Source organism: Elgaria multicarinata, chromosome 6, assembly GCF_023053635.1.
Source record: "Elgaria multicarinata webbii isolate HBS135686 ecotype San Diego chromosome 6, rElgMul1.1.pri, whole genome shotgun sequence".
NCBI lineage: Eukaryota > Metazoa > Chordata > Lepidosauria > Squamata > Anguidae > Elgaria > Elgaria multicarinata.
In genome coordinates, this window is record NC_086176.1 from 85491037 (window position 1) to 85504234 (window position 13198).

At 37.8% G+C, this 13198-nt stretch overlaps 1 protein-coding gene across 5 annotated transcripts in view; it reads right to left on the reverse strand.

Moving 5' to 3' along the window:
• Positions 1–3927: 3927 nt before the first annotated feature.
• The window catches only part of AP3B1 (adaptor related protein complex 3 subunit beta 1), a 354279-nt gene continuing 345008 nt past the window's right edge, over positions 3928–13198 (reverse strand). For 4 of the 5 annotated variants that reach the window (XM_063127965.1, XM_063127964.1, XM_063127966.1 and 1 more), the window contains one exon: positions 3928–4693. In XM_063127965.1, coding sequence (XP_062984035.1) covers positions 4540–4693 — 154 coding nt within the window. In that variant the 3' untranslated portion in view covers positions 3928–4539. The remainder of the gene's footprint in view (positions 4694–13198) is intronic. The other variant, XM_063127969.1, reaches the window with a different exon arrangement.

Sequence of the window (13198 nt, forward strand, 5' to 3'; positions counted from 1 at the left end):
CCCCATGCATTCCGGGCAAGAGCCACCTAATTAGCATAATTACCCTTGCCAGGCACCAGTTATCATGACATCCAAACCTGGTGAGGGTTGGTGGACGTAGTGGTTTACAAACCACTCTGAAACCCTAGAACAAGCCATGGTTTCCATGGTGGATTGTAAACCACCCACACTGGAAAGCTGCCTTATACTGGGCAATTTCTCACAATCACAGAGGGAAAATAAGCCATGGTGACTTATTTTCCCTCTCTATGCATGCCAGTCACAAGCTGCCTAATTAGCATAATTACCCTCATTGGTTGTTATGATGTCTGAACCTGGTGAGGGTGGTTGGCTGAGATGATTTATAAACTATCCAGCAACCCTATAACAAGCCATGGTTATCAGCATGGTTTGTAAACCACCCCAGCAAGCCCCCTTGCCATGTTCAGATGTCAGTGAGGGTAATTCTAGGCTTCTTGGCCAGCTTGTGACCAGCATGCACGGAAAGGGAAAATAAGACACCATGGCTTCTTCTCTCTCTGTGATTGTGTGAACCCACCCATGTCTAAAAGTCTTTGGCCCTGACGTATTTACTAACTGAGCTCTTCAAATATGGCACCAGTTACTTCTGCAGAGTGCCTTAGCACTCTGAGATTCATCTAAATAGCAGACTCTTCAATCTTAAGGGCATTCTGACAGTTTCTGTAATTTCAGATTTCAAGCGCTCTGTGGGCAGAAACGAGTCCTGTTTTGCTTTTGAATTTATGCCATGTACATTGAAATTGTGATATTTCTCTAATATGTTGCTTTCCCAATAAACACACTAAAGACACACATTAAAACTATCAATATTTTTATACTCTTAAAAGTGGGGAATATCTGTCTAAAGCAGGAAACATTTGCCCTAATTAACACATTTTAACTGACTGATAAATGGAAGAAAGGTTCAGATTAAACTGTGCCAGATGTTCTCTTAATGAGAATATCAGCATTTAAGTGGATTTGGACCCAAAATCCCAAGATAAAGTTCTCCGGAAAAATGGGATTAATAATAGTTGCCCTAATTTTGTGGTACTAGGATGTTACTGTTTCAATTTGTGTAAGTGAAGTATAATAATTGATGTATACTTGAATGATGAAAAAATGGTATTCTTACATTTGAATTTACTGCATTCCCCTCTTTAAATTGGGAGAGCAAACTACTTGTGGGTGCTCACTTCGTTCAGCTGCATATTTACTCTGTGCTAGCACTGGATTTTAGTGTTGCATTTAATTGTATTATTGATGTTAAGTTTTAATCTTGTTTTAATCTTAATTGTTGTCTGTCACCTAGAGAACACATGTTATGAAGCAATTAACAATATAAATAATGGGTTGTGACCTGGGATAACCTCCTGCAGATGGAAGAGCTCCTTCCGTCCATGGCAGGCATCTGATCCAGTGGGGGAATCTCTCTGGTGGAATGGAAGAAGTGGCGATCTTAGTTTATTTCTCTCTCCTGCAGTCATGTTCTGCAAAATCTGCTTTGGAGGATTGGGAGATCCTGAGTAATAAATAAAACTCTAGGCACTGCTAAGCAACCATGCAAGATACTTCCTACACTTTTATTTTCTTGGCCCAACGTCATAATACACACACACTTGAGAGAGCACCTTCTCCCTTATCAACTTGCCTGGAAACCCACTGACCTATTTTGCTAATGTTCTTGTCTCCAGCTTCCACACAAGCCTACTCTGTCCTACTGCCCACATTTTAAATAACTTATAGCCAATATGAAAAAATATTATTGCCTCATGCTGGGCCTAGATGAGATGCTGAAACAACTATTCATTAGTGGACCACGCAACCCAAAAATGCAAGGATCTGTAACAGTATCAGATTCATGCGCTTTGGTGCAGCTATTATTGAATCCATTAATATCAGTCATAATATCAACATTCATTCTCATGTATGTCCATGATTGTCATATGCTATCGCTGGACAAGAGTAGCCTTGAACAGCTTACACTGGCCAAATAGAGCAGTCCCACTATAGCAGGGGTGGGCAACACTGAGAGGACAAGGTGCACTACACTGTAGCGCTACGGACGCAATTTAAAAATAAATAAAAATCCCCCCCCCCCATTTTCTGGGGGTAGTAGGGGGCTGCATGCAGCCTGGTCATGTTGCTCACCTTTGCAGTACAGGGAAATGAATGGTGACACATTGAGCAGTACCCAAATGGTGTCACTCCACTGATGGACATGGGCGTACTGGTAAATTCTGAAGTGCAAACATTCACCACAACAGTCCCAATAACCTCCAAGGAGAGTCCAAAAATGCAAGGAGGTGTGTTGATCCATCTGTGTGTACGCACATGTGTCATTTGTAAAACTAATGGGTCTTAACTACCTTTTTTTTAAAAAAAAAAAAAAGTTTTAGGCTGCCTTTAAGGTAGAACCTTATTACTCAAGACCAAGCCACCCCAAAATGCATTGTATCATTACAGGGATAGCTCACAATAACCCATTTCCCCTAGCTGTGAGGACTGCAGCTAAGTTCTGAGGGAACAGAGAAGCATGAAGAGGGTGGCAGATGATACTATCTCTGCAAATCAAAAGGTCCACGTGCTTTGACATCATGCCTTGTTCTAGTAACAGTAGCCTCTACAGAATGCTCTTGATCAAGCAGAAGCTACTGTCAGCAGAATGAGGCAAGTTTCAGCAATTTACTCTTCCCTCTGGAGGGTTGGATGAACAGCATAGGCTCTGGCACAAGAGGAAGGGGAATCATCAAAAGTTTCCACCATCCTCATTCCATTGGTAGATGCCTCTACTGGATCAAAGAACATTCTGTCAATGGAGGGACACCACTTGGATACAAAAACCTTTAAAAATGGCAACTTACAGAAACCAATTCTGACTGATGACACACAAGATGAATTTAACAAACGCAAGACTTCTGGATTAGGAGATTACAGAATTAGAACATATTAAAAATGTAATAGCATTTGCATAAAGAATAATAAAAGTTACATGATCTCCCTTTTTACTATGCACAGTTCATGTCCTTTAGTATTCTAGTCACCAGCGTCAACTCTGCTACCTTTAGTAAGGCAACAAATTTTCTCCCTAAGCAATATTTAAATTGCTCCTCCCTAGTCTACTTTAGCTATTGGATGAAATAGACCATTGACTGTGGAAGCTATTGACTACAATAAACCAATAGGGTGTTAATCTAATTAGCTCCTCCCGTTGAAATGACTTCCGTCAGCAGAATTGGAAGGGGGCATTCCCCTCCTGCAACCCCCTGGACACCCTCAAAATCTGCTCTGGAGAGTTAGATGACACTCCAGTGCAGATTGGCATGAGGTACAGGGTTGAGGAAAGAATGGGAAATTCCTATTGCGCAAACAGCGAAGTTGGATTTTGCCCTTTTTTCTCTAAGGTGCCATAGCACTTTGACTTCTTCTCCAGAACACAGAAGCTTCTATATCAGCAAGGAATAACTGGCTGAGTAATCGATGGAGTCTTGTATTGGACAGAATGTATACATTTCCCTACTTCAAACTGTGCAACAAACTCTACAAACACTACAGTTTTTACACCTGTAGAGTCAAATTTAAATGTCTTAGGTGGATTTGCAAATGTTCCAAGAACCAGAATTAAGAAGTATTAATTTGGCTAATGAAATTAATTGCAACATTTGAGTATCCCTGAAAAGTAAAAAAAAAAAAAAAATCCTAACTACATAGTAGCATTTCATTTTTACTTAATTATATACTAAAATGTAACTACATTTTAAGAGAGAAAGACAAAACACTTCAAGGCCAGAGTATAAATGATTCTTGGTATTATTTCCCCTCCCCGCAAATAAAGTATATGATACCTTATAAACAAATTTGAATGTCAAATTTGAATATTTTGTTTTTTAAAAAAGCACTCTATAATTAAACAGAAAAAAGCAAATGTATCATAATATGACTTTATTAGAATCTCAATTTTTATAAAATGACAATTATGGCACTGTGGTGAACAATAAGATACAAATATATGCTCAAGTAGAGAAGCAGATAGTCACTGGGAAATAAACATTGCAAACTTTTACCTCTCTCAACTTGCCCCTCCCACTACCAAAACAGTGAACCTGCATGGTGTTGTTTTTCATACTGATTTTATCCAATTTGATTTTATTGTTCTGATTAAGGTTATTTTCCCCAGTATCTTATTCCTAAGTCTTTTCCTGTTTCCATAGAGAGAAAACAAAACAAAAATTGTGATAAAACAGAACAGAGCATCAGGCTAAGAAAACCTCCCTGTAAATAACATTTAAGAATTTAGCTGACAGTAAAATACATGTTTCTTTGGTTAGAAAGCAGGCGGCAGGCGGGAGAGAGATGCAAAGTACTTGCTTGTGTGATAGATGCACACTATAGCATTCTAAAACAGGAGACAAGAATGTCAAGAGTGTATTCTTCCCCCACTGCCAGATGGAAAGGCTATTATTATAAATGAAAGGCAGCAGTAGTGGATGCCAGGCACTTTTGTTGTGTGCCAGATTCTGAAGTCCAGATGTAAGCAGGTTACCCCTGGGACAGGACAGGCTTCAGCTCCCGCAGTAGAATAGAGCCAATCACAGTTTTCTCAGTGTTTATGATGAGCTGTGCTGTAGACCCTTCCTCCAGCTCCACTGTGACTAGTATAAGTGACCCACTATGCACGGTTTTCGCTGCAAACCTAGAGGAGGAAAACAGAATCCATGAACGCCTTTATAAAAATAACCCAAAACGAATGCCACATTTTCTTAAAAGTTTAATGAGTTTAAGTAGCACCAGACATCCCTGTAGCAGAAAAGCTTTTTAAAAACAACAACAACAACAACAGATCAACATACTATAATACAATATTTTAGAAATGCTGAAATCTAAATATATAGAAGGAAAATAAGAAAACCTAAGACATGCTGAAAAAAGGAAGGCTGTTAGATTTACTCAGTCTCTAATTTGATATAGTAAACATTTGAACTTCGTCAGACAGCAAATTGAGTTTCTAAGAGAACGCATGATTTAGGGTTGGCTGCATTGATAACACAATCCTATTAACTACATCAAAGAGTAAAGAGTTTAAGTTTTGTTGATATATATATTTCCAAAGCTAGTAACGCACAGGTCAATAGGAGAAGTCACCCTCCCCTCACACACAAAGAGACAAGCCTCCTAAATTAACAAACCTTCATTTTTAATTATCTGAACATTAAATACACTTCTAACAACTTTATACAATGAAAGGAAACTTGAGATCTAATCCTCTATCACTAAATTCCAAGACATGAAAAACCTACTCATTACATGGAATTAAAAGCAAAACTAGTCTTTTAAGCACTGCAATTGACTGAAAAGCCATTTTAGGCACAATGAACTTCTGTCAATCCTGTTAATTCATTCTGCATGCACAGCCAGACCCCAGAGACAGGAAGGAAAGGGATAGCAACAGCCTACTCTTCCATGTTCCACAAAGAGAACCACCCCCCATTTAAAAAGGAAAAGAAAAAGGAAAGAAAAGAACCCAGAACACAACAAAGTTGCTGCACATGGGCTTTTGAAAACACTAACAAGTGCGGAGCAGGTCTGCGACCCTCCATGACCCCGCTTTGCAGGGCCAATTCCCTCTCCCCTTTCTGAATGACACGTGTCTGAATCAGAGCCATCTGCCTCAATTTGCGCAACATCTTCAGCCACAATAGGACCCAGTTAGCCCTGACAACGGCTCACAATACATAAAAATAAAACTGCTGCGCTGACAGCACGCCATCAGCTATTCAAGAGCAAACCAACTGGTCAGTGTCTCATGTCTGACAATTAGCATGGGCCTTGCACAGCGCCTCCTGGGCTCCTTAGGGATCTGTTTAATTACCATCAACATAAAAGAGGGAGTTTATCAGCAGATACTCAAAAAGCTTCACTCTAGACTTAATTAAAATATTAGCCTCTTTAGCAGGAAGCAGATTCTCTTTAAATGAAAAGTAATTTCTTTTTTAAAAAATTAAGCATATCAACTTCAAAATCTTGTAACACATTACACTAATTTAGGAAACAGAAGTCATTCTTAAATGTCACTCTTCACAGGTCAATATATTTATTTTATTTAGCTTATATATACAATTTCTAGGAAAATAAATCCCTATCAAATGCTTCAAAAGAATACCACCAGTGCCAGTTAGTATTTTTACCAAGATGTTAAAAATCTATTTTTCTCCCATCAATTTGGAAAGGGTGATAATTATGTAAACAATAGTCTTATTAGTCTCTTTATTTGTTTAACACTTGTGTCTTGGGACGATAGAAGCAGATTATCCCTGAATTCACACAATAAAAGCTCCAGAGCTAGAGCTCCCATGGTTTTTCATAGCCTCAAGGCTCATTTTACTCCTGTTCTAGTCTAAACTGCAAGTGATATAAAGTCAATGTTATTATAAAAGCAAACACAGCCCAAAGGCACAATGGGGGTCAATTCTGGCTGGATACCTTTGCGTGTCACTTAAGCAATTAGGTAAGGAAAATTTGTTTGAAATGAATACCTCCGAATCCCCCTTTTAAACGAGTCTTCTGCCAACTAACAAAGGAGTCAGTAAAATCTGTTTTAAGATGAAATTCTAACTTCCCATGTAGTGGTGATTAACATTGCTTTTGTATCTAAGGGGAACTAATGTTGGAAGCACTTACTGAAATCAGATGGTTTGTAGAATCTTATATTAGGCTTTACTGTTAAAGAAAAATCTATTTAAAATGGAAAACAAGTGTGGTCGTAAGTTATTGTGGACTAGTGGCATGGTACGCTGACGCTTAAACTATATTGGACAGTGGCAATCTCATTTCTTTAAACCTGCTGTGCTTCCAGATGAGAATTCTATCATGCTATCGCCTGGCCTCATTCTCTGCATTTTACAGGGTGTCCAGAAAATGTTGTATTCCACTCATAACCCTCTTGCATTTTTCTACCTCTTCTCCTATTGCAGAAAATCTGTTAAGGGGAAAAAAAAAAGACCAAATAGCTGCACATTGCCTTCTAATTAGTACTGCTAGGAGCCTCCTTCTGGAAGCACCCCCAGGCCTGGTCCAATCACATATAAAATGTGGTCGTGGAAAGGATCTGGGGTTTTAATTCAACAAAAGGGGCCTTTGAGTGAAGGGAGCCGAATCCTCTCACTGCCTGCCCATTTACCTCCCCATACTATCTGCTTTGGGGCATTCCCCTCAAGCCAAGGTCACTCCAGATATCAAAATTTGGCTGAGGGGGAAAGAGCTAGGAGAAATAAACTACAGAGAGTTAAACCAAGGGCAGGGAAGGATTTGTGGTCCCCCCGCCCCCAGTGCACAATCAAATCTGAGGCCCCACTTTGCCCCCTTATATGTGGTTAGGGCAAACTCAAGTGTAAACAAAGTGCTATCATCACATGTAGTTTTTAAGTTTTAGGTTTACCATGAGCCTTAAGAAATATGTTTGGTTTAGAGATAGTATGCGTCACTGACCTAATCTACACCAACCAGGATATTGCACTATAAAAGCGGTATAGGGTATGTGTCAATGGGCCCCAACAATTGTCAGTACACTTCAATGCCACTAATAAAGCAATAGTGTGGCTCCTGCCTTTTATATACCACTTTCATAGGGCAATAAGCTCTGGCGTGGGCTGGTCCATGAAGTCACGAAGAGTCGGAAGCGATTGAACGAATAAACAACAATAGATTAGGCCTCTGAATATTAAGCCCGTTTCTGTAACAAGTGTGAAGGTCAGTAACTCATGAAGGTCTACAATTCAGATCCTTTAACATATTGAAGGTGCTGAGCTACATTTATTTAAATAATTAGTATTTATTTATTATTTGGGATAATACATTTACTATGATGGATAAAAGAAAGCCATGGATCTTTTGAATAGCAAATTCTACCCCTCTGGTTCTATCTAACACTATCAGTGGCTACTAGTCATGACGGCTTTATATTACCTCCAGTATAGGCGATAGTATGCTGGGGAACAAGGGGAGAAGGATGCTGTTGTACTCATGTCCTGCATGTGGCATTGGCCTTTGTGGGAACAGAATGCTGCACTAGGAGGGCTTTTGGTTTGATCACTTACTGCTGAATTCTCATAAACATAGAGACATTTTTCTCCATCTCTCAAAATACCAGAACCCAGGGTCACCCCATGAAGTTGACTGGTGGGAGATTCAGGACAGATAAAAAGAAGTACTTCTTCACACAGCACATAGTTAAACTATGGAATTCACTACCATAGGATGTAGTGGTGGCCACCAAATTGGATGGCTTTAAAAGGAGGTTAGACGAATTCCTGGAGGAGAAGTCTGTCAATGGCTACTTGTCCTGATGGCAATATGCTACATTTATTTATTGATTGATTGATTGATTGATTGATTGCACTTTTATACCGCTCCCATAGCCAGGGCTCTCTGGGCGGTTTACAGAAATTCTAAAATTAAGATTAAAACGAGTGTACATCAAAGGAAATATGCCTATGTGCAACAGTTGCTGGGGAATATGAGTGGGAGGGTGCTGTTGCTCTCATGTCCTGCTTGCGGGTTTCCCATGGACAGCTGGTTGCCACTGTGTAAACTAGATGGACCCAGTCTGATCCAGCATGGCTCTTCTTATGATCTTAACATATAGATAATATCAGCCAGACCAGCACCTATTGCTACACTGTTTTCCTAGGTAGTCAATGGAGTTCCTACTATGAAAAACTGAAAACTGCCAATTAGCAGAAGAGGTACTAAATGTGGAATATAAGAACTTTAAGAGGATGATGAACTAATTAGGAGAACCATCATGAAAATGGAATAAATTAAGCAATTTGCTAGTCAAAGCATACAAAGGCTTCATTTGGAAATTAACCATAGTTTAGTGTTACATGAATGAACCTCAGGCTTGTACTTTCTTTCCCCTTACGGTTTCCTTCTCTGCTACAGTATCAAGATCAGAAATTTTACCTTCCATTTTGAATTCACTGTAATTTAGTGTGATGTCTGAACCTGGACAAGCAGTGTTTAGTCTTTACTATGGTTTTACTGTTACAAACCAACTTCAAACTGTGGTTTCTAAAGGATGGCTTGTTTCAGTAAATCATTGTTAAGATTAATCATGGTTTAGGGTTCAGATGCGTTAAGTGAGAATAGAAGCAAAAGCTTTCAGTGTTCTCGTGACCATGCTAGAGAAGAAGAGGAGAGTGCATGAGCCCAAGGCGTATACATGTAATATTAAACTACAGTTTAGCATTCTATCCAACTGAGGCTATTGTAAATTAAACTGAATCATTATACAGCTAGAAGATAGCTAAAAACTTAACTAGTTCAGCTTCTGGTCAAAAGCCATAGATATCATTTAGGGAGGGCAGGAGGGCATGCTTTCCATGTTTCAGATGACATATTAACTTCCCGAAAGCACCTCTTTCTCTACTTATGAGGGGAGAAAGTAAGCAGAAATGCACTTAAAAGACACTTCTATTCTGCAATTTAATCTCAAATACAGCAAAGAGCATCTTTTTGAACTTTGTTGTGGCTTTTGACCCACCTTCATGTTTTTGCCCCCACTACAGAAAACTGAAATGGCACTCAAAAGTGGGCCCAAAACACAATAACCACAACAACTCCATTTATTCCTCATTAGATTAATTCTTCTTAATTTAACTCCTGCACTCCTCCATAAATATAACGCTAAGAAATTAAAACTAATTTGGAGTATCTAAAATAATGATTTTTATGGCACCGTAAAGATTTATATACATATACTTGTGTGTGCACGTGTATAAAAACTGTGTTGTCAGAGGGAACTGAAATGCAGGAAGTACAGACAGTGATAATAACCTTGCCATTCACAAAATGTTGTTGAGTGATTAACACAGAAATAATTGCAACCCTGAGCCAAATCACATTTATAATGTGATTTTTTAAAAAAATCGTTGTCGGTATTCAAACCACAGAAAAGTTCAATCTCTTGATGAATTGAATTTCAGCAAATTCAGGTTGATATCTATTTGATCATTTGTCCAAGAATGGCCACCTTAAGGACATTGACAGAGTGCCCTGGGAAGGTAAAATGGGTGGTGGGAAGATTTCATGCATCTGATGAGTGGATAGTGTCCATGAAAGCTTATGCCAGAATCTATTTGCTAGTTTTGAAGGTGTCACAAGACTCTTCATTATTTTGCTGCAAAAAAAAACCTAACAGTGATCCCTCTGCAAATTAAAAAAAGTTATTCCCTACTTTGGCAGTATATACAAGTATAATGTGTGAGAAATTCATAACATATTCTCTCTGTATAGAACTCCTTGTACAATTATTTGTACAATGATATACAATATACAATTAATTATATACAATTAATATAATTAATTACATACAATCTCCAGGGAACATGGGAGGCAGATATTTTCTTTCCAGTCTTTCCCCCCTACTACCTAATCACTTGTACAATATTGTTCTATATATAATGTCACATAAACTGTGTGTTTTTTTGTTTTGAAAAGAGTGCTGAAATAAAAGATGAAGATAATTTTAATGTATCATATTTCTACTACTATAAAAACTTAAACTCTGAAAAAGTAACTTTTGTATTTTCAGAAATGTTTGACAGACTTCATATAATATAAAATCTATAAGCATACATACACTCTCCCTTTCTCCCCAATCCATGCCATGAAGCAATGTCTAATAAGATATGGTCCTTTTGTATGTTAAATCTAATAGCCTAAAGCAAGCATAGTATTGATCACAAACTGCTGACTTTTAAAGTCATTGCCACTATTCCAAGGGCTTTCTTTGTTCTCAAAAATGTAGATTAAAAGATTTACAAGGTAGGTGAATTCTGACCTTTTGCAATAAAAAGTCCATTAAAATTAACATTTGAAAAACCTGTGCCTCCAACAGATTATTCACATAGAGAACACATTTGTTTACAATAAAACATTTGTAACCTTATTTCATCTAATAGCACCCCGTGCTCTCTCTTTTTATTAGTCTGGTTGCTAGTTCAATTTTCTCCTCATTTCAGGTTTGTAAGTCACCAAAAACTGTTACAATGGCCCATCCACCAAAACTTTTCCCCCCTACTCCGGTACATGAAGCCTTCAATTACTGCCTGCTGAAGCAGATAGAATCCTATTAGTAAGAAAGACGATCACAAGATGCAATGCCCAGCCCTAGCTGTACAAAAATAATTAGCCCAAAGTTGACAAATGTGTAATGAAGTTACACAATGAATGTACATAAGAAATTTGCTGTGAATTAGTCTTCTAACTCCAAATACCAGAATGAAAGGCTACAACATATTATTTGCATAGTATTAGAGCAAAGTCATAAAGAATCGATGACAATCAATATTCTATAAGTGCTGTAAATATGTAACGTAGCAAAAAGCAAGACAATGTTATTTGACAAGGCTCTCAAAGTGATCAAATTATTTGTCATGTGACATGAAACATATGGAATGTTAACAAACAAAAATTACTTTTAGAATCTAATTACATGTTAAAAGTTGAGCATGGGTTTTCTAACTCCATGTTTCTCTTAAAATGTTAATGATGGGAGGGTATTTGCAAGACAAAATAAGTGGGTGAGGGACTTCATTCACCAACAGATTCTCCCCTTTAAGACTCCCTCCTCCCGGCTGCTTTTAATCTATTCTTCCACAGCTGTGCTCCCAAACTAGAAGGCCACTGGAAGCCAAAACCCCCATAACCCATCTTTGTGCTTGTTGTCAAATTCAGGTGTGTGAACATACAAATGCCAAGATACCATGCAGTTTTGTTTTAGCCTAAAAAAATAGTTGCTGTGATTCAACAATCAATTCAGAGCATTTAGAGTTCCTCCATCAATTGCATTAAAGGATGTGGACCCATTTAAGTATCTATGTATGGAGTGGCTTTTTTGATAGAAATGTAGTGAGATCCCAACACGAGCAAAATAACCACATGTACAATCTAAGCATAAGCACAGATGGGGGGAGGGGGATATTTCCATTGCTTTATTCTAATAATACTTAAAACACTAAAAACACTATTTGTAATATCAATCATGTTATACTCAACTTTACCTTTTAATATGGAATTTACGTTATTTTGAGATTTTTTTCATTAAAAAGGGTTGGCTTCCCTGAATGTTCAGTATCTGCTAAAAAGAGTGAACTAAATTAATAAGAAATTAGAATTGTTACTTTCCATCTAGTAGAAATAGCTATGCATTTCAATTTGTAAAACTGAATTTGGGAGTTAAAAATGTTTGTTTTGCACAAATATTCCATAGAGGTTTAAAGTTAAACATAAAATCGTTTTACACATGTGAAATGCATTCCATTTAAGGAATTAACTCATAAAGCCATTTTACTTTTACTTGAAAGTGATCAAGGTATTTTGCACTTTATAATTTCAGATACAGAAGCAGTGCTGTCCTCTAGTGGACAGCAAATAGGATGGTAGCATAATCTATTTTGATTCACTTAAACACCCAAATGGAGTGTGTGTGTGTGTGTGTGTGTGTGTGTGTACATTCATGCACACATACATTGAAGAACTCTCACACTGCTTCTGTTTAATAAATATTTTGGTTTAAGAGAACAACCCATAAGTAGTAAAGTTCTGCAGAGATAACAGTCGGACATTTAGCAAAACAAGACTTAAATTGGGATACACTCACAATAGTTATGGCCACATAGGGTTTCACATTACCCCCACCCCATATATGGGGGGGAAATACCATCAAAACATTAGCCATAGTCATCAACATCCTCACTGAAATATATTAGACATTTGTCTATTTTTACTGCTTTAGTTTTCTTCTCTTAGGGGAAAGATGTACAGGCATTTCCACAAGGAGTAATGACAAAGATGTCCTGGTGCTTTATTAATTACTTAAGGAGTGGAAGGCCATAGGTTTAAAACTGGATGGTCATTAACTATCTAGAAAAAACGTTTGAAGGTTATTATTGACTTCAGAAGTCAAGTATAAGAAAGGTAAGAATAATTAATACCACATTTAGGTTATTTTAAAACTGAGTGGCGTGGTGGAAAAGGTCTCAGTGCTTTGTGAATGTATTTTGACTTCAACCACTCAGTCAAGTTCAAAAACTAAGGATAGTTAAGGTTTGAACCAAGTCTGGGTATAAGAACTAATGGCTACAAAGATGCCATTAACACATTCTAGATGGGAAAGCTACGTGTGTGTGTGTGTGTG